The 21,025-nt window shown below is 34.8% G+C and overlaps 3 protein-coding genes across 4 annotated transcripts; 1 reads left to right on the forward strand and 2 right to left on the reverse strand.

Moving 5' to 3' along the window:
- Positions 1–247: 247 nt before the first annotated feature.
- LOC110376163 (pH-sensitive chloride channel 2) lies at positions 248–16,539 on the reverse strand. Of its 2 annotated transcripts, none has more exons than XM_021334560.3 (8): positions 16,399–16,539; positions 4,339–4,531; positions 3,878–4,190; positions 3,541–3,693; positions 3,293–3,448; positions 2,963–3,128; positions 2,676–2,877; positions 248–1,798 (listed from the first exon to the last, which is right to left on the reverse strand). In XM_021334560.3, exons 1-8 carry the CDS (start codon positions 16,473–16,475, stop codon positions 1,553–1,555), a joined length of 1,506 nt encoding a protein of 501 aa, XP_021190235.1. In that variant the 5' UTR covers positions 16,476–16,539; the 3' UTR covers positions 248–1,552. The 2 variants fall into 2 exon arrangements, with proteins under 2 accessions (XP_021190235.1, XP_021190226.1); XM_021334551.3 differs by having other exon boundaries at positions 3,535–3,693.
- On the reverse strand, positions 16,399–19,695 carry LOC110376095 (transducin beta-like protein 3). The gene is made up of 2 exons (XM_021334452.3): positions 19,444–19,695; positions 16,399–19,194 (listed from the first exon to the last, which is right to left on the reverse strand). The coding sequence occupies exons 1-2, from the start codon at positions 19,464–19,466 to the stop codon at positions 16,836–16,838; spliced, it is 2,382 nt and encodes a 793-aa protein (XP_021190127.3). The 5' UTR covers positions 19,467–19,695; the 3' UTR covers positions 16,399–16,835.
- A 116-nt stretch (positions 19,696–19,811) lies between these two features.
- LOC110376340 (transmembrane protein 186) lies at positions 19,812–20,963 on the forward strand. The gene is made up of 2 exons (XM_021334787.3): positions 19,812–20,196; positions 20,399–20,963. Exons 1-2 carry the CDS (start codon positions 19,923–19,925, stop codon positions 20,692–20,694), a joined length of 570 nt encoding a protein of 189 aa, XP_021190462.2. The 5' UTR covers positions 19,812–19,922; the 3' UTR covers positions 20,695–20,963.
- Positions 20,964–21,025: the final 62 nt, after the last annotated feature.

Below are 21,025 nucleotides of genomic sequence, written 5' to 3' on the forward strand. Positions count from 1 at the left end.
TTACATAGGAATCTGTTAAGTAACGGCAACTTGTATATAGGTTAGGGCTTAAGATTAATGTCTACGTATAATAAGTAATTGAGGAAAACTAAGTGGTCGTGTGCATAACATCTCGTTGAGGGTGATGTCCGGAGAACAGCAGAACACACGACGCATGAATAATAACGAGGTGAATAACCATCTGCATTTACCTCGTGAGGGAAAATAAACATTATACATAATGCAAGCCAGCAATAAACGCAATAACCATGCTTCGAGTTTATATTATTGAGATTACAAATAGGACTTATCTAATACGTAGACAAGTTTTCTTAATCTATCTAAAATAATCTCTTGGAGGCACTTAATTTTTTGAAAATTACCTTTAACAAAAATATGTATCTACATGCGTATGTACACTGTGAATTATTATTCTATCATTTTCTATCACACTCACTACATTATGAATAAATTATAAATAATCTTTTAAAAGAGTGTACAAATAGTACCTACCTACAAATCTAACATTTTGAACACAGACCGCTTTCAAAATCACAACGCGATTTACAATAAATAATTAGATATGCACCTTTAATTTTGTTTGATATGTATCTCGGTCCGACGTACTACATTTGACTTAATAAATAACGTTTACTTAACAAAATTATAACAAAACAGTTACAATATTAATGTCTTACCATAGTTTGACTAAAGTCGACTAATCTCATTTGATATACTTTACATAAATGCGAATCGAAAATAAATCTCGTTATAGTGTTTCAAAAATAAGTACTAACTTTACTTAATTAACATGTAACGTTCACATTGGAATAAAGTTTAAAAAAACACCTTTGATATACATAATTGTGTACCTACTAATGTAAATTAGCAACTTCAAACATCCCTAATTATTTGTTCCCTAAAGTTTGATATGAGCTAAGATTGCATTTATATTTTCACACTCATTCAAAACAAATACTTTCTTGCAGAAATGCATTCTATTTTCAATCACATCAATTAGTTTTTGTGAATGTTTGTTCCAATAAATAAATAAATAATAAATTATTTCGATAGATATTATTTTGCCTTTTCAGATATCACATCTGCGTACCTACTCTTTTATTATAAGTAGTAATAAGTACCGATCGTTACAGCTTGATTCATTAAAATAAATCAACAATAAACTTGTAGTGACTTCTAGAGGCAACAGGTAGGTGTACCATGCTCACCTCGTTCCTCCACAGTCCTTACAAATTCAATACAACCTCGCGTAACTAGAATCTTTATAGGCAAGCTTCGCGGATTGGCAAAAAATAATGCTATCATTAATTTGATCGTCAAAAAGTATAAATATTATGGCCACTTAAAGTTGTGTAGGTAAATAACCTACTATTCGAAGATTTTGCCCCAACATTCTCTTCCTTTCTATTTTGTACCTAAGTGGTGTTTTCAGATCCAGACATTAGCCTACATATAGGAAGTTTGTATCCAAAAGAGAAAATACGTTACACTGGATCTAAACTGTCCGGAGATATTATTCGTGTATGAAAACAACCACTTCATATTTGAACAATTAAAGGCAGTAGACGAAAGTCCAGTAAATAATGTTGAAGAGGACAAACATGAGTGGGAATAGAATTCGGGAGCGCTTGTCGATCCAGGTGGCGATCTCCTGCGGCGTCATGGTGGTCCAGTTGTGCTTGGGCGGCTCGTCGGAGCCCTCGCTGCCGTTGCCGCGTTGCTGCTTGCCTCCTTGCCCGATCAGCTCGTCGAAGCTCTGGGTCGTGATCGTCGGCAGGTTCATAGCAGACGGGAAACTCTGGAACATTAAGCATTTCACATTTAATATACTGATTTGCTTATCCTTGGTAACACATAACCGTATTAGTGGCCTAGTTGCGGTTGTGTTTGATGACTGGTTCAGTTGTGATTCTCTTGACCAGTTATGTAAAATTACCTATGTCAAGGAGAGGATATTCCAGCTTCCACATACTTAGAATCTACTCATTAGAAATTCACAGGTGTTAATAGTACATGCCTGTACAACTATGTAAGCAACCTATAGCCTTATTTAACATGTGTTGATTCAATAATATTGCACGTGCTATATCAATATGTACAGACCCATTATTTGTGAACTACCTTTGATAACAATTAAATCTAATTTACCTTGTCGCCCCATTGTACAATTACGATTATGCAAATTTAATGTCGTACCAAGTCACATGCATGTCATTATTATGTACCTAAGTCAAGGTATTATTTTATGCTGAATTAAGAAAGTGGACCACGCATGTTCTGTGATGGTAACTAATATTCTAAAAGCCTAGTGGTTGCAAAGCGCGACTGCTGTGCATGGGGACTCTGAATTGATTCCCAAGTCGAGTCGAAATCGTTTTATTGGTTCTAAAAAACTTTCACAAAACAGCATGGAGCGAACACATACTATGTTCTGATCTTGCGCAGACTGATCTCCTTCGAGAACAGCTGCCGCGGCTGGCAATTGGTCTAGGTGCCCTTATTATTGCTCATATTATTTCAACGGAAACAACTTACAGTCTTATCTGTTTACTGCTTTGGCATCGGTAGCAATATCCACTCTAATTTAATCTATACTTAATAGGAGGGTATTATGTAGGTGAAGAGCATGTAGATAATTCGTTAAATAGTATTGAAAACAATATGCAATAACATACGTGTACGGTCAAATAGTTGTTGTATCCTGGTCCCGCAGGGTCGGTGCTCGTTTCCTGGTTGAGTGAGGAGCACGAGCGCGACTTGCTCAGCTGCGGGGACGATTCCTGCAACTCCTTCTGCAGCTCTTTGCGAGCTAGCCGCGGCGTCAATGTACTCTTCAATATATACTTGCTGTTTACTTTCTTCAAGCTCACCGCTTTCCTGTAAACAAACCGGTACAATCAGTACATATATTGGAATAAAAAAAGTTTACGACTTATGTAAGTTCTAATGAAATTCAACATACTTTCTTCGCCAAATTGTATTTACGAAAGCGAATTCGACTAAGGCAGAGAAAATAAATCCAGTGCAGGCTAGGAACCATATTTCACTAGCTTTGATATAGGATACTTTTGGTAGAGTCTTCGCTTGTGAGGATGCCAACGTGATGAACGATAACATAGTGCTTGTGCCTGAAATGAGACAAGGAAAACATATTAGGTATCTGCTTACATCTCTTAATGATACATAATGGTACCTACTGCTATTTTTGAGCAAATGAGCCTCTAGCCGAAGTCAAATCCTCCTTTGGTGAGTGGTACTGCAATATTAAGAGGCATAGTTTGTGTAGACGTACCTAGAGTTATCCTAGGAGCTGAAGCGTCTGCTTGTAACCAAAATGTGACCCATGACATGGCGACTATCATCATAGATGGAATGAAATAATCCATAAGGTAGTAACCAACTTCACGACCAAGTTTAAATGTGAACTTTAGAGCGCTGTAATTTCCCGCTGTAAAAAAATAATAATTGTTACAAAATGCTGCTGTAATTAGTTCCAAATAACGAAGACGTCACAAACATAAAAAGCGACATTACATCTACCTCCGAGGCGCATATTGACTATGTCCCCACGTACAACTGATTCATTCGTCCAGTAATCTAGAAGTGAGTATTCTGTCAGATGTAGCTCTGATGATAATCGCACTGGGTCTTCTTTTTCCCACATCAGGCGTAAGATGGATGCATTGTATTTCCCTAAAAAATAATTTACAAGGAAAATATGTTATTATTCGCCGCAGGAAAGTCACATTTTGCAAATTCATGAATCACGCACAATGACGTTAAATAAATAGACGCTGTATGGAATGAGTACAATAAATGTGGTCGTGGTTTACAAATAAATAATGTAAAGCTTTATCAGAGATCAAGTAAAACTCACAGCTTTCCAAGTTCATTGAGCAGGTTTGATCGTCAAATGGAAACTTCTGGAGGTTCATCCAGCAGTAAAGCACGGCTTGCATTCGCCGACTGAATATTACTTCACCAGTAGGCGATATTGATATCAAGACGTCTTTGCTATCGGTTCCCATTAGGCTTGAGGATTGTTCGTTGGACATATACAGATGTGGAACCCATATCCGTTCTCTCAAGTCACTCTCACCTATGATTTTTGACCTTTCTGGCGAAAATAATTGATATGCCAACCGAGGATCAGTCCATCGTAGTTGAAGTAGAAAATGAAGTTTGAAGTTCTGAAACACGAAAATGTGACAAATTGTAATATTTGACGTAAAATTACTATCGACTGAAGTATGTTCTTTAGATTACTAAATTACTTATCCAGGCAACCTCTACATATAGGGATATATTATTATAATGGTGATGTAAGGATTTACTGACCAGATCATGGGCCTCAGCCGGCTGTATAAAGTAGACATAGGCGCTAGCGTGCACATACACTACGTCATTGGTCTTGTAGGTAGGCAGCAGCAGCCGGTCGTAGCGGCACTGGTGGGCCAGCCGGGATAGGAACTCTGACTGCGTGTAGCTGTCGCCATTGTTCAGACTCGGGCAATCAGTGATTACATTTTGTCTGTAAGAAACAATTATCACTCAATGAGTATGACAGTTTGACAACAATAGATCATTCGTCTCCTCATCACGTAGCGTCCACTTGTGCAGACTGTTAAATCACGAGCGCTATTAGCGGCCTTATTCGAGGGCAACACGCAAAATTTGTCTCATTGATTTTAAGCCAGTGAATAGTTTTCCCTATCCCGATTCCTGGTCTATTGCTAATACGTGCAGTTAAGGACGCTGGTAAAAGTGTCTATTAGTGCTAATGTACGACACCTCATCAATTATTCATGCCATGCCGGCTCGATATATCTGTATGGCACATCTCACGTGACCTGCGAGTGTAGAATAGCGCATCATCTTAATAGTTGTTCATGATAATAATAATAGTATTCATTCAGTAAAACGTTGGTGGCTATCTACATATTTAAGGGAATGCTGCGGCTTTTAATGCTTGTATTACCACTATTACCAGGAATGGCACATTCCTGAGTACACCTACAATGTACGACATGTAAACGGCCCCGTCACATGGTCTAAATGTCCTGCTAACAGTATATGTTCTTTTGTTTCTACAATTATGTACTCATACATAATATTAAAAATTGAAAATTCTAAATCCAAATATCCCTCGATGTTAACATGCTACAGTTAAAGAAATAGTCAACATAATTATACCATTTAAGTGAACAATAAGGAAGCATTAAGAAGTAATGAAGGCCATAATAGATTGTCATTGTTAAAATTCAGCTATTGATCATTGGCGAAATTCATAGTTTTTAACATTCTTTTAAGTAAACAAAAGAGTTTAGTAGCGTTATTCTTTAAGTATACTTGTTGTGTTGACCTATGAATATAGTCTACACTACACTGATAGTTTTTTAAAATAAGAATTTAATAAGAATCCCGGCCCTTTTTCTTCTTTTTTGTGTGGTGAGTCTGGTGTCGAAAACAGTCCAGGCAAAACTAATATCACTAACAAAGCTGACCCATTTTCTTTTTCTTTCATCTTCTTCATCTTTCATTTTAACTCTTTCCAATAATCCCGCTTTTCTATGACAATGTGATGGCTGAATAATTTGTAAGGTTCTGTTACCTAATGCCACTTTAACCGACATTACCTAATAACTGATTCCAAACACAATTAAATTTTAAATTATAGCAAAACTAAGTATTTGGACGTGTTTACTCGTAGTAGTTCAAACTGTACGAAGTTTCTTACGAGCGTAATGTGTGTATTTCATTATTAATTTTATCTATGCTCAATCACGTATTCAGTCTGTGGCGGTGATTGCGCTTTAAACAAACTCTCTTTTCAATAACATTATCTGGGTAATTGTTTACTTGAAAGACGTAGTATCAGCTTAATATATGAATTTATAGAGCGACAAGGTCGAAGAGGGAGCAGGTAACGACCACAAAGCTAATATTTGTGGGGCCTGATAACATTATGAACCAATTCTGAGAGATATCAACAAGATTTACTCTTAGATTAAGGCTAAGCCGTACGCTACGTGTACATTAAATATGTATTACATTCTTATGCAGACTGAAAGTACTTAATTACTGACGTAGATTACACTGTACACGTACTAACTAAGTACATATTTCTGTTTTTTTTTTTAAATGTTATCAAGCAACAAAAGAGCATTTTCATGAGGTTTTCCTAAAACTATACTTACTTTTATCTGCATAATTCTAATTAAAAAATTTTACTAAACAAATTAGGGCTCTATCTATCCTATTGAGTTTAGGCATAGTTTACACTTTAGCTACTGCGTTAAACAAATTGGTTTAGCGGCACTTTATTGTTAATCTGTTTGCACACTGTGTAATAATTTACTCATATGATAAAAGATAAAAACAAACAATAGAGACTTTTACAGTAAAGGGATAAGAAGCTTTAACCTGGCCTTCTACTTTAACTGTAAGGTTTGTAACTATATACCTATATACCTTTTTACATAGGTAGTACCTAGGTAATGATTTTTTGTTAATAACGTAGTGTGCAATCGTTTTTACTAAATGTTAGGTGACATCATTTGCCTGCCATCCATAAAGTTGTAAGAATTAGCAGACTTATGGATTTTTAATGACTGCGACATATCAGTTACTGCTGCTAGTTACGTTTTATGTCCAGCTACTAGAGTTTATTTAAATGTCCAGCCATCTGCGGAAATTACTGCAATTATGTACTTACAAATTGTTTATCAGTGTGCTGAATTCATATGACTCAAGTTATTTGAAACATATTATTTCGACAAGCTAAAAGGGTTTGGTTTTTCACAAACCGTAGTGTATTTCTTGTCTACGTCAATTGCCTACGTACGCCAGTTCTTACGTAGGCATTCCTACTCCGTTGCTACCACAACGACGACGCAACATCATTTCCAAGGAACCGCAGTGGCACTGCATTAATTTCTGAATAAACACATATTGGACGACTTGACATTTTAAAGCTATTAAACACAAGAACGAAGTAGGTATTATTCAAACAGAAATGCCTTAAGTATATCAGACTACTGTGTATTAACAACCGCAACGTATTAGTCAGAGTAAATAAAATATATAGGTGTGCATCTAACGTTACTGTTTTCTAAGAAAAGCCTTTTATAAACCGGTGTTAGTTTTGGCTTAGGCTCTTAATAAGGTGTATTTACATTCAGTTACTTCGTTCCGTTCAAATAAACATGACTAACGGTATGATGCAGTTGTAATTACAAATTATTAATGTATATTTTATGAATCGTATCTTCATAAATCATGTAAGATGATAAAAATCCTTAACTGTATATTATAATAGTAGCAGGATATTAAAATGTTAAGTAAAGAGACTTGGTTCGCTGAAACAAACATGGATTAAGGGATTATTTTTTACATAGATTTCATTTCAGCTCTATTGCCAATGCTAATATATCTGGTTTTGATTAAGGTACATTTACCTATCAACTATTTCTGCGGTAGGTACAGAATAAGAAGAGACTTCTGACTTCGTGAGTGATGGGTAAAGCATATTATACCTACCTAGAGCAATAAAAGAGCACAGCAATAATTATAATTAGTAGAAGGGAAAATGGAATTATATCAGGGAAATCAATATAAGGATAGTTATCGCTATCCGCCATTAGTCTTCCTACTGTGATATATACTAATTATAGATTGTTTTAATTAAAATTTTAATACAATCCAAACAAATATTTTGGTTATATCAAAATTATTTGCCTACTATTGAAAATGTATAGTCATCCTGTTGCGTTTTCTAATAATAAATTAATAGCGATCAATCTTCATTTGTTTGTAAAACAAATTATGGCGGTGTTATCTCGGGCGACGTCCTCGAAAACTCCATAAAGTTGCGTATGCTCCTAAAGCAGGCATATAAATTAGCTGTCCAGCGCCTAACACAGAAGAATACGTCACAAGAGGCATTTGCTAATCATTATTCGATCCAGTTGTTTGAACTTTGCACTTTGCACCCCGAATATAAAAAATATATATAGAAGGATATGATCTACATTTCGGGCCTATATTATTGAAGTTTCAGCAAAATCTATGCAGTCGTTTTTGCGTGATAGAGTAACAAATATCTACATTCATAATTCTTATAAAGTTATAATCCTTTATGTCTATACTTTTAGTAGGATGCTTGTCTGTCCTAATTTTCAGCATTATGGCGAAATTCTCAAAATTCTCCGAATTGTTGTAAAATACGCATTACTAGACCAGGTAGGTAATATATACTTCACGATCGCTAATATGATGAAGCTTACCCACGTAGCAGTTACGAATCTTACACAAATCATATAATCGACCACACAATGAATAATTTAGTGCCTGTGGGTATGTGTCATTATTTCCTATTTGTACGCTAATAATTGTTGATAATTTCGTTCGTAAATAATTTACAATAAATTAGCCGGGAGTCACGCTCGATTAGTCACGAAAATGTTTATTAGATATTAACTCTCCCATTAACATAATTAGCGGTCCATATTAGACGTAGATGATACCGTTTGCTAAACAATTAGGATTTCAAGAAAGAGGACTGTCGATAAATCTATCGACAAACAATTCCTTGAAAGTCGACGTCGTCAGGTAGGTAACGACTAGGTATATACTTAGTGAGAACATACCCAGATCACCCTCTACACATCTGACAAGCTTTTAGCTTACATTCGACGTTAGATAATCTGATCTTAGAATTTAAAGATCGTGGAAGGAGTCGTTGCATTACTGAATCAAGAACTGAACTTTAGATTGTCTCTTCTTGGCTAAAATATTTAAGGCTTTTCGACACAAAAATAAGTTTGTTTTAAAATAATTATAATTACTTTTATTTAAATTCTTATCGGCAATTTTGTTTTGATTTAGGCAATTGACGAGATTATACATTTTATAATTATATAATATATAATTGATAACAAAATGTATAACCCATGGGTTGCTTATCTACTTGTCTATGTGGTTAACTGAATAGCACATTTACCTCAATCGTAAGGTTAACACACATTGAGGAAATTCGATTCGGAAATAGGTTTGCAATCATTTATTTACATTTCATGTAGTCTAGAACAATGCTGTGGTGATGGTTCGCGGCGTCGCGTAAGGTCGGTGGCGTTGCACGCGCATCATCTGCATCAGAATAGCGGCACTTCGCCACGGCTATTGTAAACTAACAGATGTTAATAATTACAAATGATACTGCAGCTTCCTTTCGTCCTTATCATTCACCAGCCACATTCACAGTCGTGAGTTGTAATCACGAAAATCTTGTCCACACTGTCTTCTTTTGCATAGGTATGATGCAATGCATTTACTGCAAGTCCAAGATATCTCACTTATATCAAACAGAATAAAGCATACAAATTAAAGTTACAACTGGATTTATCACATAATCGAATATGGTAATTAGGTAATAGAAAAATGCGGTTTTCGGCAAATGTAATTGGCGATGGTCGGTCTACCTTGAATCTAAGTCATGTGACGGATGGCCAAGAGCGCGTCGCTTCCCATTCAATGAATGCGTTAGGTAACTTCCTTTCCAATAATATATCTACAAGTTCCTATGTTGGTTAACATGGCAGATATTGGATCAGCTTTGCATGGACTATCTACATGAAATTTTTCAGCTTTTTATTAATATTATCTACTATCTGTTTCACCATAGGTACCTACCCGATGTCTCCCGGGGTACAGATTACTAAATAGGTTTGTAGTTATAAGTATATGGGCTATAAGTATTATTTATGGATTATGAGTACATGGACTTATTAATATAACTAAAAGTCAGTACTTAGGTACTTTCCGTCAGTTCTGGAATCGCTAACTTTTTTTTATGGTGATTAATGCTCAACCCTCCTGAGCATTTGCACGATGTTTAGGTTCATTATTTAATTGGTATTGAAAAATTCAAATTTATTATCCTAAATAGTACCTACCTAAGTATAAGTAGTGATATTATTTTTAAAGTTTTACTTTCCGCATGATAACTTTTTTTTATAGAGGTAATTTAGTACCCGCACTGAGGGCATGCTAACATACGAGTACATATCCTTGCTATTAACACCTATTATTAAAAAATAACCTATGAACGTAACAAAAGGTCGGTGTCATAATTAAGGTCCTATGCATACAAGGGTTGTGCAAGTGAGGTTAGGCGACATAATGGCTATAATCACTAGTAATAATATGATATGTGGACACATACCTATTTTGCATAATATGTTAGTTGACATTGTTTTTCTAATACCTACTTGTCTAAGATTAACAGGCTAATAGTAAGTACATAGGAATAAAAGTCGAACAAAGCAGAAGTCATAGGTATGATCAATCATCCAAAGTAGTGAAAATGCCACCGACGAAGAGCTAAGTCATTCGATAGAATTTCAAATAGTTTGAAAATTAGTCAACCTGTATAAATTCTTGGTAATCAAATGATTGAAGCGCTCATGACTCGGCATTAAACATTTGCAAGCATTCTACTGTAAAATGTAAATCTTTACGAATAATCCTCAAAAACATATTCTAGATGGTCTTAGAAAATTCTGACAACGGTCTAATCTTGGCAGTGGTCGAGCAGGTCGAGCAGTACCTAACAAGTTAAGCAGAATTTTGCGGTTTTAGCGTTCTATGGACTGTCGACCATCTAACTCAATGAGTTCCTCCATGTTTCAGAAGGCACGTTCTGACAACCAGTGTTAACAAAGGATAATTGATCGTATTGGCAGCAGGTTGATCCCACGTAAATCTTGGAATCTACTTAGCTGCATTCGGTTAGACTTGAAATAGACCCAACAAGGCCGGGAAAAGGCTAGTCAGATTTCATTGCTTATCTACCGTTGTTTAATATGTCAGGCACTCTGGCTTTGATGGAAAACACTGTTTCACTAACGCGATCCATTACATCGGCGCCTTGAGCGATAAAAACTTGGAAAAAGGTCAATTCACCGCTTCCTCGCTCTATCACAACAATTAGCTGGGTTGTAATTGGTTTTATCACCCATAAAAACTATTGTTGACTTAAATACGTGAAAGTGTACGTCCAAAATGGGTTTTCAACAAAAAAAGAGAATGGCTACCAACTATGAGTGCTACGAGTTAAACAGTGCGAGTATAATTCCAATTTAATTTGGATATAGGTAAATCTATCTCTATTGAGCATTTTAATATTAATTACCTATTTAATTTGACCCTTAACCTATAATAGCATCTCTATCCTCTTTGATTTAGGTTTAGTAACATTTTAATCTCTTTTCAAGATCTTGGATTCTACATTTATATCTTTATTCATTTCGATACAGTTTTGACCAAAGATATCATATAGGATACCTAGGTATTTTATAGTCTTTAAAAGATACCTTCCTGCTGACAAAACTCTTGCATAATAATAAGTAATATATTTTAAGTAAATATCTTATAGTTAAGGGAGAGAAACCAATTTAGGTAGGCAGTGTAACGGTCTGCCGTGGATCTGTGATGTTTAACGAAGACCCTCCACATCCACATGGCTAACATTTGTTTAGGAAGTCGTTCTTACAACAATAGTGTTGGTAACCTGTTATATTTTATCTAAACACGGAATTTATAGACAATGTCTAACGCGCGGTCACGGTCAATTATATTATCGGACCGTGTCATAGAGCCGTTCTTGTAACTTATTGTAACTTTTTATCAAGCAAATAATAATGATCAAAATATATTCTTAGAGCCAAAGTAAATAGTTTGGTTTGTTCTTCTTTAAAGTCTCGATGACGATGGTGGATATCACACGATATAGGTAACAAATACTTGAAGCGGGTAACACGAGGTCATTCAACATAATGTCTAACCCAGGTAAAAATAAATAAGTAGGTATGAAACTAGCTATACTTATATGTCATGTTTTTAACATATCCAAAACTGAAAAGAATCTTTCTTGCACTGTTTACCATTGTATATAGGGTTTGTATCTAACAGCCTTACTTATAAACGAGAATTAAATAATAAGTAATAATTAAGGGCTGTTTAGGAAAATTCTTACTTATAATCGTTTCTTAACCATGTCTTAACTAACATTTAATCCCCACTTAAGGCTTTAAGTTCTAATTAGTTAAAATGATGCTTAGAAGATGATTAGAGATTTTTATAAGTAAGGCTGTATATCTGCGTTTACTATTTTGAGATACGTAGGTATCATTCGTAGCCAGTACCTACCTATCAACCAAGAGTGTGGAGACAAAGTGAAAAGATTCTCAATTAACTTTCTACAGTATTTCATGTTTGACCTAAGTACCTATCCCAGGTCTAGTAAGGAACTCAGGTCTTCCAAAATTTAGGTAGGTACGACAAGATTAAGCACATCGCATCGCCATATGCCTTTCTTTACACTAGTCGTGGAGTAACGAACATCAATTTCAGATTGTTATTTGATGACAATATCTTTCCGACTTTTCTGCATACCTATCACATTCAGACAGTAAACATTAACAAATTACCAACTTTACAATGATTGCATTGAATTATACAATCTTGATATCATCTGTCTGTCAGATACCTACTTCAAAACGTTATCGGTAGGTACCGAAATCTGTTATAAGTAATTCTATTATGTAGGTACCCTAGACATGCAGGTGCTTCATAAAACAATACTGTCCAACAAATAGGTTAAGTAGTTAGTGTGAAATTTTGTTTGGCTTAAGTAGTTAAATCTACGGAACAACAGCGCAATTTGAAGAGGACTGTTACTACTTATGTACTAATTTGTGACTGGTTTTCCGCTCGTAAAATTCACCAGTGTGAAAGGCATTCTGTAGGCATATCTTTATGATTTCTATATTTTTCCCATGATCCATATTTTATGCTTGCCAATAAACACTTTTCTTTGTTCATAATATTCGGAGTTATTAGACGTCGGCAACGTTAGTAGAGATACACATAATTAAGAGCTTAGTGCACCTTATGATGTACAGATAATCCGACGGTTTAATTAATCCGCAGATAAAGTTCCAAAAGAATTTCACCTTACGGACAGAAGATAGACATTTATTTCACGCGTTCCTATGAATTGTTTTAAATATATTTGTTTAGGCTGAACAATTTAAATGGGAAGACTATAATTAAGGAAAATGTTAGGATCTACGACTACTTAGTGTTATTTTGATGGACCAGTAATAATTATCTATTCATTATGAATCTGTTAATGAGTAGGGTAGCCTTCGTGACCACGGATCATTATTAATACAATAGGAACAAACAGTCAGTCAGCACGACAGAAAACGGGCACTTTTCCTGCGTTTCAGACCGCTGTAGATATCAGCTGACAATATTAAAGACTATTTCCTTTGAAGGATAATGTGAGCTATTTCAGAACATTAAGTTAAAGTCATTGAAAATGTTGTTCACTGTACCTAGATCGAATTGAAAGTGCCAAGATACGTAAATTGAAGTACCTATGTACCTAAGTATGACATCACGTAGCGTAAAATTCTCGATGACTTTCAGTGGGTACCGTAGGCGGGCGGATATTATAAATGGGCGGCAATGGTTTAATAAGGTATACTGCATCGGTTTACTGGTACCTACTCTTTTCATGAATGAAAATGAGAAATTAGTTCTGAAGTTAACCAAAATTGTTACGCAATTATGCATTCAATTACTATAATATTTAATACAAAATCCAGAGCTTTTTTAATGCAAAAAAAGCAACACTTAGAGATAAGTGTTGCTTAGGTTTTCGATTTTTGGAGGATGGAGGAGGATGAGGATGATGTCCTTTTATGTAGGTACTTAGAACCCAAAAAATCCAAATAGGTACCTACCTATTTATAGGCACGTAGGTACTTCTAGTAGATGTATGGCTACTTTAATCAATATTCAATAAAAAAATTTAGTTAATTACTTAGATAGTCCAAAATAAAAACTACATAGGTACCTACATATTTTTATTAGGTACATTCAAAAAATATTGAGACAACCAAAATATACCTTCACGGAGTTACAGTTGAGATAAGCTACCTACACGAAAATCTCGACTCCGATAAAAATTTAAGTTAGTTTTAATAAACTATGTAAAATATTTGCATGACTAAATTTTAAGTCGGAACATATTTTTATTGTACCTATAGACCAAGTTATTATGTACCTACCTACATTCTGGCAAATAAATAAATTGATTTCATTAAAAAAATAAGGAAAATGTGCAAACCTATGTTCCAGAATAAGGTGACCTACTAACTTGTACTTTCATAGGTATGTCCCTCTGTTCAAGAGCTATAAAATGCGTCACTACTTAAGTCCCATATTTTAATCAAGTTGTCATCATTATTGTCGCGATTATTTTATTACCTACCATTTTCCGCCAGAGGTTCGCCGAGGCAACTACTTCCCGCCCTCCAATAAAAAGTAGGTTGCTTATAAGTTTAGTTCTTCTTTTTGCTTATGTAATTCTAATCTCTTAGCTACTTATATTTACCATCAGGTTTCATCAAAACTCTTTCAGTCTTTTTTGCGTGAAAAAGTAATAAACAGATGTGAATTTACAAATACTTTGGCGTTTGAATCGATAGGAAGTACCTAGTATTAGGTAGTATCTAGTATTAGATTGCATGATAATATTAACTATTAATTAGATTATCATGTATATCATCGAAATTAATAGATATATGTCCCACGGATTCTCCAGAAGCTTAAAGAGACTTCTTAAGGGAAATACTAAGTATTAGTGGCGATGCATACTTTCCTGCTAAAACGTTGCTTGTAGGTACCTAACTTTTATCATTTACTAGTCGATTTCCCGCGATTTCACCCGCGTCCCGTGGTTACACTCGGGCAGAGTGTTTTCCATATCCGTTCAATGGTTTTGGACCCTTTAGGGTGCTAACAAACAAACACATAAATGTTTCCTCTGTATTATTAGTAAAGATATCTAAAAATAAAACCTCTGATGATCTATCAATTGTTAAAGTAGCACCTCACTAATAGCCATTATTTTTTAATAGGTGCTTCCATGATCAATGAATAATGCTATAGTAAATAGATAAATGAGTACTATATTAAAACTATAGGTACCTACAAATTTATCAAAGGATCAAGGATGGATATCTACTGATGTTTCTTAGTATTGGTCTGTCTGAGATTTTGATGGAAGCTAAAATAATTAACGGAAAATGGTTGTGCGCCCGAGATTCGAAATCGCTGTTGTCTAATTGAATGCCTGGTCCGATTTAAAGAAAGGTTCTAAAGCTATAAGATTTCCTAGAGTGCGCCAAGTAGCTCCCATGAAGCATGGTCATTACAAGCAATTCTAAGCAACACATGTAGGTGATAATATAGTCAAATGACAAGTCAATGATGATCGGAATCTACTCCAGAGTTAACGTTATTTCAGTAAGAGGTACATAATTTAGATTACTGCAAAGATCATCGTTAGTTAAGAGGCAACTTCTTAACTTTTTGTTACTGCTACTAGTGAGTGTTCAATCGTTGTTCAATCGAGGTCGAAGACATTGATGGCCGCGACCAAGGCTGGTTGACGACATTTCGATGTCTCTACGTTTCGGGAATCCTAAATGGAACTTAGGCATTTTGCCTAGAGGGCTCACTTTGATAAAAAAAGCAATTGTTTCTCGTTCCAGCGTAGTTAAGTCAGTTTCGTACGTATTTCTTGAGCTGTCGAGCGCAACCATTAATATTAATTTTGGTGCACTGATACATATGAACAATCATAAGTATTCGTATCATTAAAATAACATTATTATATAGTCTTTGTATTATCAGCATGAACTCATGCGAGTAACTGCAGATATACTTATATGTATTTCTACGGCCCATTGTTCTTAAATATTTAAAATTAATTTCGTACACATTAACAACGTGTAGATACATCGCCATTTTTTTTATAAATCGTGTTTCCCCGATGTCTATTTTAGACCTAGAATAATTATCTATCTTAGCACTTGTCTCAATATCATAATCGTCATTAGCAGGACGATATCGAGAGTGTTGTGAACACTTAAACTAATGCACGTCACAGTAATTAACAGGAAGTCGTTGAACTAATCAAAAGCCGAATTATTTCATAATAGTGTGTAGGTACCAACCAGGCATGAAAAAATGTTTATATTAGGTGATCGGAATATTGGAGACTAAGAAAATAAGAAGAAATGCCTACTTATGAGTCGGTATGTACTTAATTAATTAATATTTTTTACCGCAAAGAACTTCCGAGATATCAAAAATACCTACACTTTATGCGAAATGGTCTAAGATGGTTCTAAGTTAGTGACACATAAACATCTTATTTTAATATTTTATTGAAATAGGTGTTTAGGTTTAGGAATCAGTTACACTAATGCTATCTCAGTTAAAATTGCTAACAACAGAAAATGTATATTAAAGTTAACTTACAATTGTGTTTTCTGTCCCTGCGCCGTATTGCAAATTACTAAAAGAGTAATATAAATAATTGAGATTTTTAGTTCCATGACTAATAACTAAACATTTGCAACTCGCGGAAAATAGAAGCGCGGCTCGTCAAGCGGTCCGCTTCGCGTGATCGATTCACTACTACTGCGTGCACGCAGGTTGAACTTGTTCTCCATGGAAAAAGGCTGCGCGGGCGCTGACGTGCTCCCATATCAGAGCTTTTACACACAAAACGAGCAAATTAACATTTCGCAAGCTTTGTTTGAGGAGAAATATTAATTTGCGTCATAGGTTACGGTCTAAAACAGATAAAGTTGGTTTATAATACGTACTTGTGTTTATGCAAGAAGCTAGGTAAACAAAAGGCACATTAAACATAAGCGATTCAAACTAAGTCAAAGTTAACAGTATCCATTTATTCAAACATTATTAACTGCATGGGGTTGCATGCAATTTACAGTGTATGTTATGAAGTTAAGATCTTGTAACAGATTAGTAAGTCTTTCAAAATGTCTTTCTGTGTACGGTAGTGCTCCTTCTATAAAACTAGATAGAGCGGGAACTTTTAAATTCCCAGCAATAATTTCGGGCGCCAATATGTTGAAAACGAGTTGAGCGGCGTGACAGTTTTTGTTATTTGTGTTCCATTCCGCTGCGAATTTTAATAGAGTTTCTTTTTGCGTGTGATTGATCTCTTTGAGTGTTTCATAAAGCTTTTCATTGCCTCCAGACAGAACCTCATTAACTATTTTTAACACATGCATTGGTCTTTGCATGCGCAATGCTAATTTTAGAGCTTTAATTAATTGCTTATCATGCAACAAATTCATTAACTCTTGTTCTTGCAATATCATCTCTTCTCTTTCCTTTGCTAACTGTTCTCTCTTTTCAGTTGTGACATCTTTAAGTTTAACTAACTTGGAATCAGAACCGCCTGTAATTACGACAGATTCATCTTTACTGACTGCCAATGACCATACTTTCCCCTCATGATTATCAAGGGACATTTTACTCTCAGATGTTTTTATGTTCCAGAGCTTGAGAAGTCCATCTGCTCCACTAGAAAGTATTTGTTGTCCTCTGCTAACAAATTCAATTTTCAAAACTGAACTTTCATGACCTTCAAAGGTTTTTAAGCAGCTCAAATCAGCTATAGACCATAACTTTATTGTACTATCAGCTGAAGATGTTCCTACAACTTGATCCACAGGTGAAAATTTCACACACCATACACCTCTTCTGTGTCCTTTTAGAATACCCAATAATGTCAGCTCCTCTGACCACAGTTTGGCAGTCTTATCCTGAGAGCCAGTAGCAATCATTTTATCATTAGGAGATACAGAGACACAGTTTATATCCATCTGATGGGCTATTTCAGTATAAGTTGACTTGATCTTCTGGCCAACTTCTGTAAGGTCTTTTGGTACACTCCAGACTTTTAAGCAGCTATCTTGGCTGACAGAAGCAAAGAAATCATTTGATGTTTGTGAAGTGAACACAGAACCAACAGATGCTGTATGTCTGGCTCCAACTCCAATACATAACACATCATTATTAGTTGTCTGTAGCCAAATTCTAACAGAGTTGTCTTTGCTAGAAGATATAAACATTTCAGGTTTGGTAGGAAAGCAAGCTAGGGCTAAAACAATGTCAGTATGACCCTTAATAATTTGACAATTCATATTATCAATTTCATAGTATTTTAAATCTGGGCTGTTTGTAGCGACAACTAAATGTTTTTCTTCATTTCCAACAAATACAATATCTAGCACTTCATCTGTGAAACCAATCAACTGTTTCTTGCAATCAAATGTTTCAAGGTCATGTATGATTATGTTATGGTCTGCAGTCACAACAGATAAAACATTTCTTAATTCATTAAAAATTAAGTGTGTGACAGCCAATCCTCCTTCCTCGGTTGCTGGGGACACAAGACTGTTATTCTGTTCATACATAAGTCTGCTCTTCAGTACATCCCACACTTTAACTACTCCTTTCTCACCTGCACAAGCAATATAAATACCTTCTGTTTCTAGTTTCTTTTTAAAATTGGGTATTTTAAATGTAGCTGGTAACAAAATTGTAGATTCCAGACTTTCATACACAGGAACAACTCGCAGTGCTTTACTTTCATTTATGTCCCATAATATTAAAACTCGATCTCTACCAGAGCTGATCATGTGTTTACCATCGCTAGTAAACTGTAATGATGTGATTTTACTAAAATGACCAGAATAGATTAAATGTTCTTTGCCAGTTTTGGAATTCCATGACCTTATTTTAGTGTCATCGGCAGCTCCAAATATTAACTGTTTGTTTGTTTCAGGATGATAATTTAAAACAGAAAATACACCCATTGCTCCTCTTAAACTGCTTGTGCAAGTATTGTGTGCTAAATCCCATAACCTGACATTACCATCAGATCCTCCTGAAGCTATATTTTCATCATTGTAATCAAATGCTAATTTTGCAACTGGTCCCTTATGACCAGATCTCCAAACCTTTTGTTGTACGCCAGTGCCTTGGTCCCATAATTTCATTAATCCGCTTTTGTGTGCAGTTATCACTATTTTATTATTGTGAGACATTTGAAAAGTATAAATCTGGTCTGCTTCAGCATCTTCTTCAACCTGTCCGATACTGTGGCTTGTTGAAAATGTGTTCACATCTACTACTTTTATCACTTCCTCACATTGACACAGTAGATGTGTGCCGTCTGTTGTCCATTGGACATCTCCACCAGTATAAAAGGCTGTATACTCAGCGGTTTTTTCATATCTGAAATAAATCAGTAGAAAGTTTGCATAAAAGAAAGAAGTAAAAGTAACATTATATTATATGAAAATATACTTATAATATAACATCATTAACTTTTAAGATATTGTTTATTTTGATTCAATACACAACAGAACAAACTCAAACATGTGACTAGCAACATATTTGTAATGCAAAAACCATTCTTATAACAAATATCACAATTGAGATAACTATTACTTATTTTAATACGTATTATGTTTTGAAACTTACATTTCTTTCAATAAATTGGCCATTTTTCGGTTATGTTAGAAATATTGTGAGGTACAATATAACCTAATACAGGTACAATAGATATTATTGTTCAAATATCCTTCTACTGTTACAACAATTATTTCACTATTCAATTCACCATATAGCAGTTTATTACACGTAGTTTATTGTAAAAACGCGAAAGTTTCGATTTAAACAAAACCCATGCCAGATTTCGGCTGGCTGGTTGTATGGAAACTTTGCGGTTTGCCTATAAGCACAGAACATATATACCCAAGTCTGTCATTAGTGTCATACATAATACTGTCGTTGGGTGTCTGGTGTCTGCACTTCACAAACGTCAATGTCAACATGTCAACTGACATATCTTTACAGGATTTACTTACGTTTGACAGCTGATGATCATCTGTTATTTATTTTTATCGCTCAGGTTAAAATCTTAGTAAGAAATATAATAAATAATACCGCAACTTGCAACAATGTTGAAACTGATATTAAGAGGCAAAAAATACAATACTTTAAGTAGATTTTGTTCCACTGCAAAAGATAATAGCCTCTCTGATAGTCAGACAAACCACAGTCCCTGTGTATACGAAACAGTATTTTCATTTCCTTTTGTTAGGTATATTGCAGCCTTTAATAGACTTAAAGTGTATCATCTAACAGGAACATCACTAGCCGTGCCCGGTTGTGGATTGATGGAAATTTTTGAGGTTCTACCACAAGGTGCTTTCCTATCAGCGGCATACATAGGTAAACCTTATGCCTTACCGTTAATAAAGTAAAATGATACATATATATAAATATGTATAAGAAAATTGTGCTTGTTTGGTCAGAGCACTTGCTTATCTTTACTAATATAATAAAGAGGAAGCATTTTTTGTCTTATTGTCGCCTAACAGCTCCAAAATTACTAAACCAATTTAAAAAATCAAATATGTTTTCAATTTTACAGGTGTTACTGGTTTAGCAGTCCTTTCTGTGGCAAGCGCTCCATTCCAGAACATCATTGGATATTTGTATATAAGAGCAGATGATAAAAAAATTAAGATATCTTCAGTTGATTTCTGGGGAAAGAGAAAAGATAAAATAGTGACAGTGGATGATTGGTTTCCATTGCTGGATATGAGCCCAAAATTTACAGATGCTCTATATTTATCACCACAACTGGCAGACGGGACTAAGTACAAATTATTTGTAAAGTATGGCAATGTCTTAAATTCAAAAAAAATGGGACAGGTATTAGAGTAATCCTTTGTATGGAATGACTAGGAGAAGGAAAATTAAAACTACTAAGTCGTAATGTTACCAATCTACTTCTTAAACATACAGTAGTATTGAGAACCAAATCTTATAAATAGGTGAATTTAATCAAATCATTGTTAAACATTTGCAAGTGATGTTGATTAAAATTTCAAACAATTTGATTTGTGAATAGAAAATACTTTCAGTTGTATTTTATTATTTGTTGTGTAGTTATTCAAATAATTATAAGTTAAATTAATAAAAATAACAGGGTATTTTTTTTTCTTTACTGGTGCAACAAGCATCCATCCTTCTTTTTGACATTTTCTTGTTTTGT

Source organism: Helicoverpa armigera, chromosome 2 (assembly GCF_030705265.1).
Source record: "Helicoverpa armigera isolate CAAS_96S chromosome 2, ASM3070526v1, whole genome shotgun sequence".
Classification (NCBI taxonomy): Eukaryota; Metazoa; Arthropoda; class Insecta; order Lepidoptera; family Noctuidae; genus Helicoverpa; species Helicoverpa armigera.

Bases quoted from the DNA above. Each gene is read 5' to 3' on its own strand.
- LOC110376163 (XM_021334551.3), bottom strand. From the start codon at position 16,475: ATGGAACTAAAAATCTCAATTATTTATATTACTCTTTTAGTAATTTGC. The intron at 4,532-16,398 runs GTAAGTTAACTT...TGTTTCTTACAG, and splicing joins CAGGGACAGAAAACACAATT to ACAAAATGTAATCACTGATT. The intron at 3,129-3,292 runs GTACGTCTACAC...GTCTCATTTCAG, and splicing joins AGCTCCTAGGATAACTCTAG to GCACAAGCACTATGTTATCG.
- LOC110376095 (XM_021334452.3), bottom strand. From the start codon at position 19,466: ATGGCCAATTTATTGAAAGAAAT. The intron at 19,195-19,443 runs GTAAGTTTCAAA...GATTTATTTCAG, and splicing joins GCCAATTTATTGAAAGAAAT to ATATGAAAAAACCGCTGAGT.
- LOC110376340 (XM_021334787.3), top strand. From the start codon at position 19,923: ATGTTGAAACTGATATTAAGAGGCAAAAAATACAATACTTTAAGTAGA. The intron at 20,197-20,398 runs GTAAACCTTATG...TCAATTTTACAG, and splicing joins CCTATCAGCGGCATACATAG to GTGTTACTGGTTTAGCAGTC.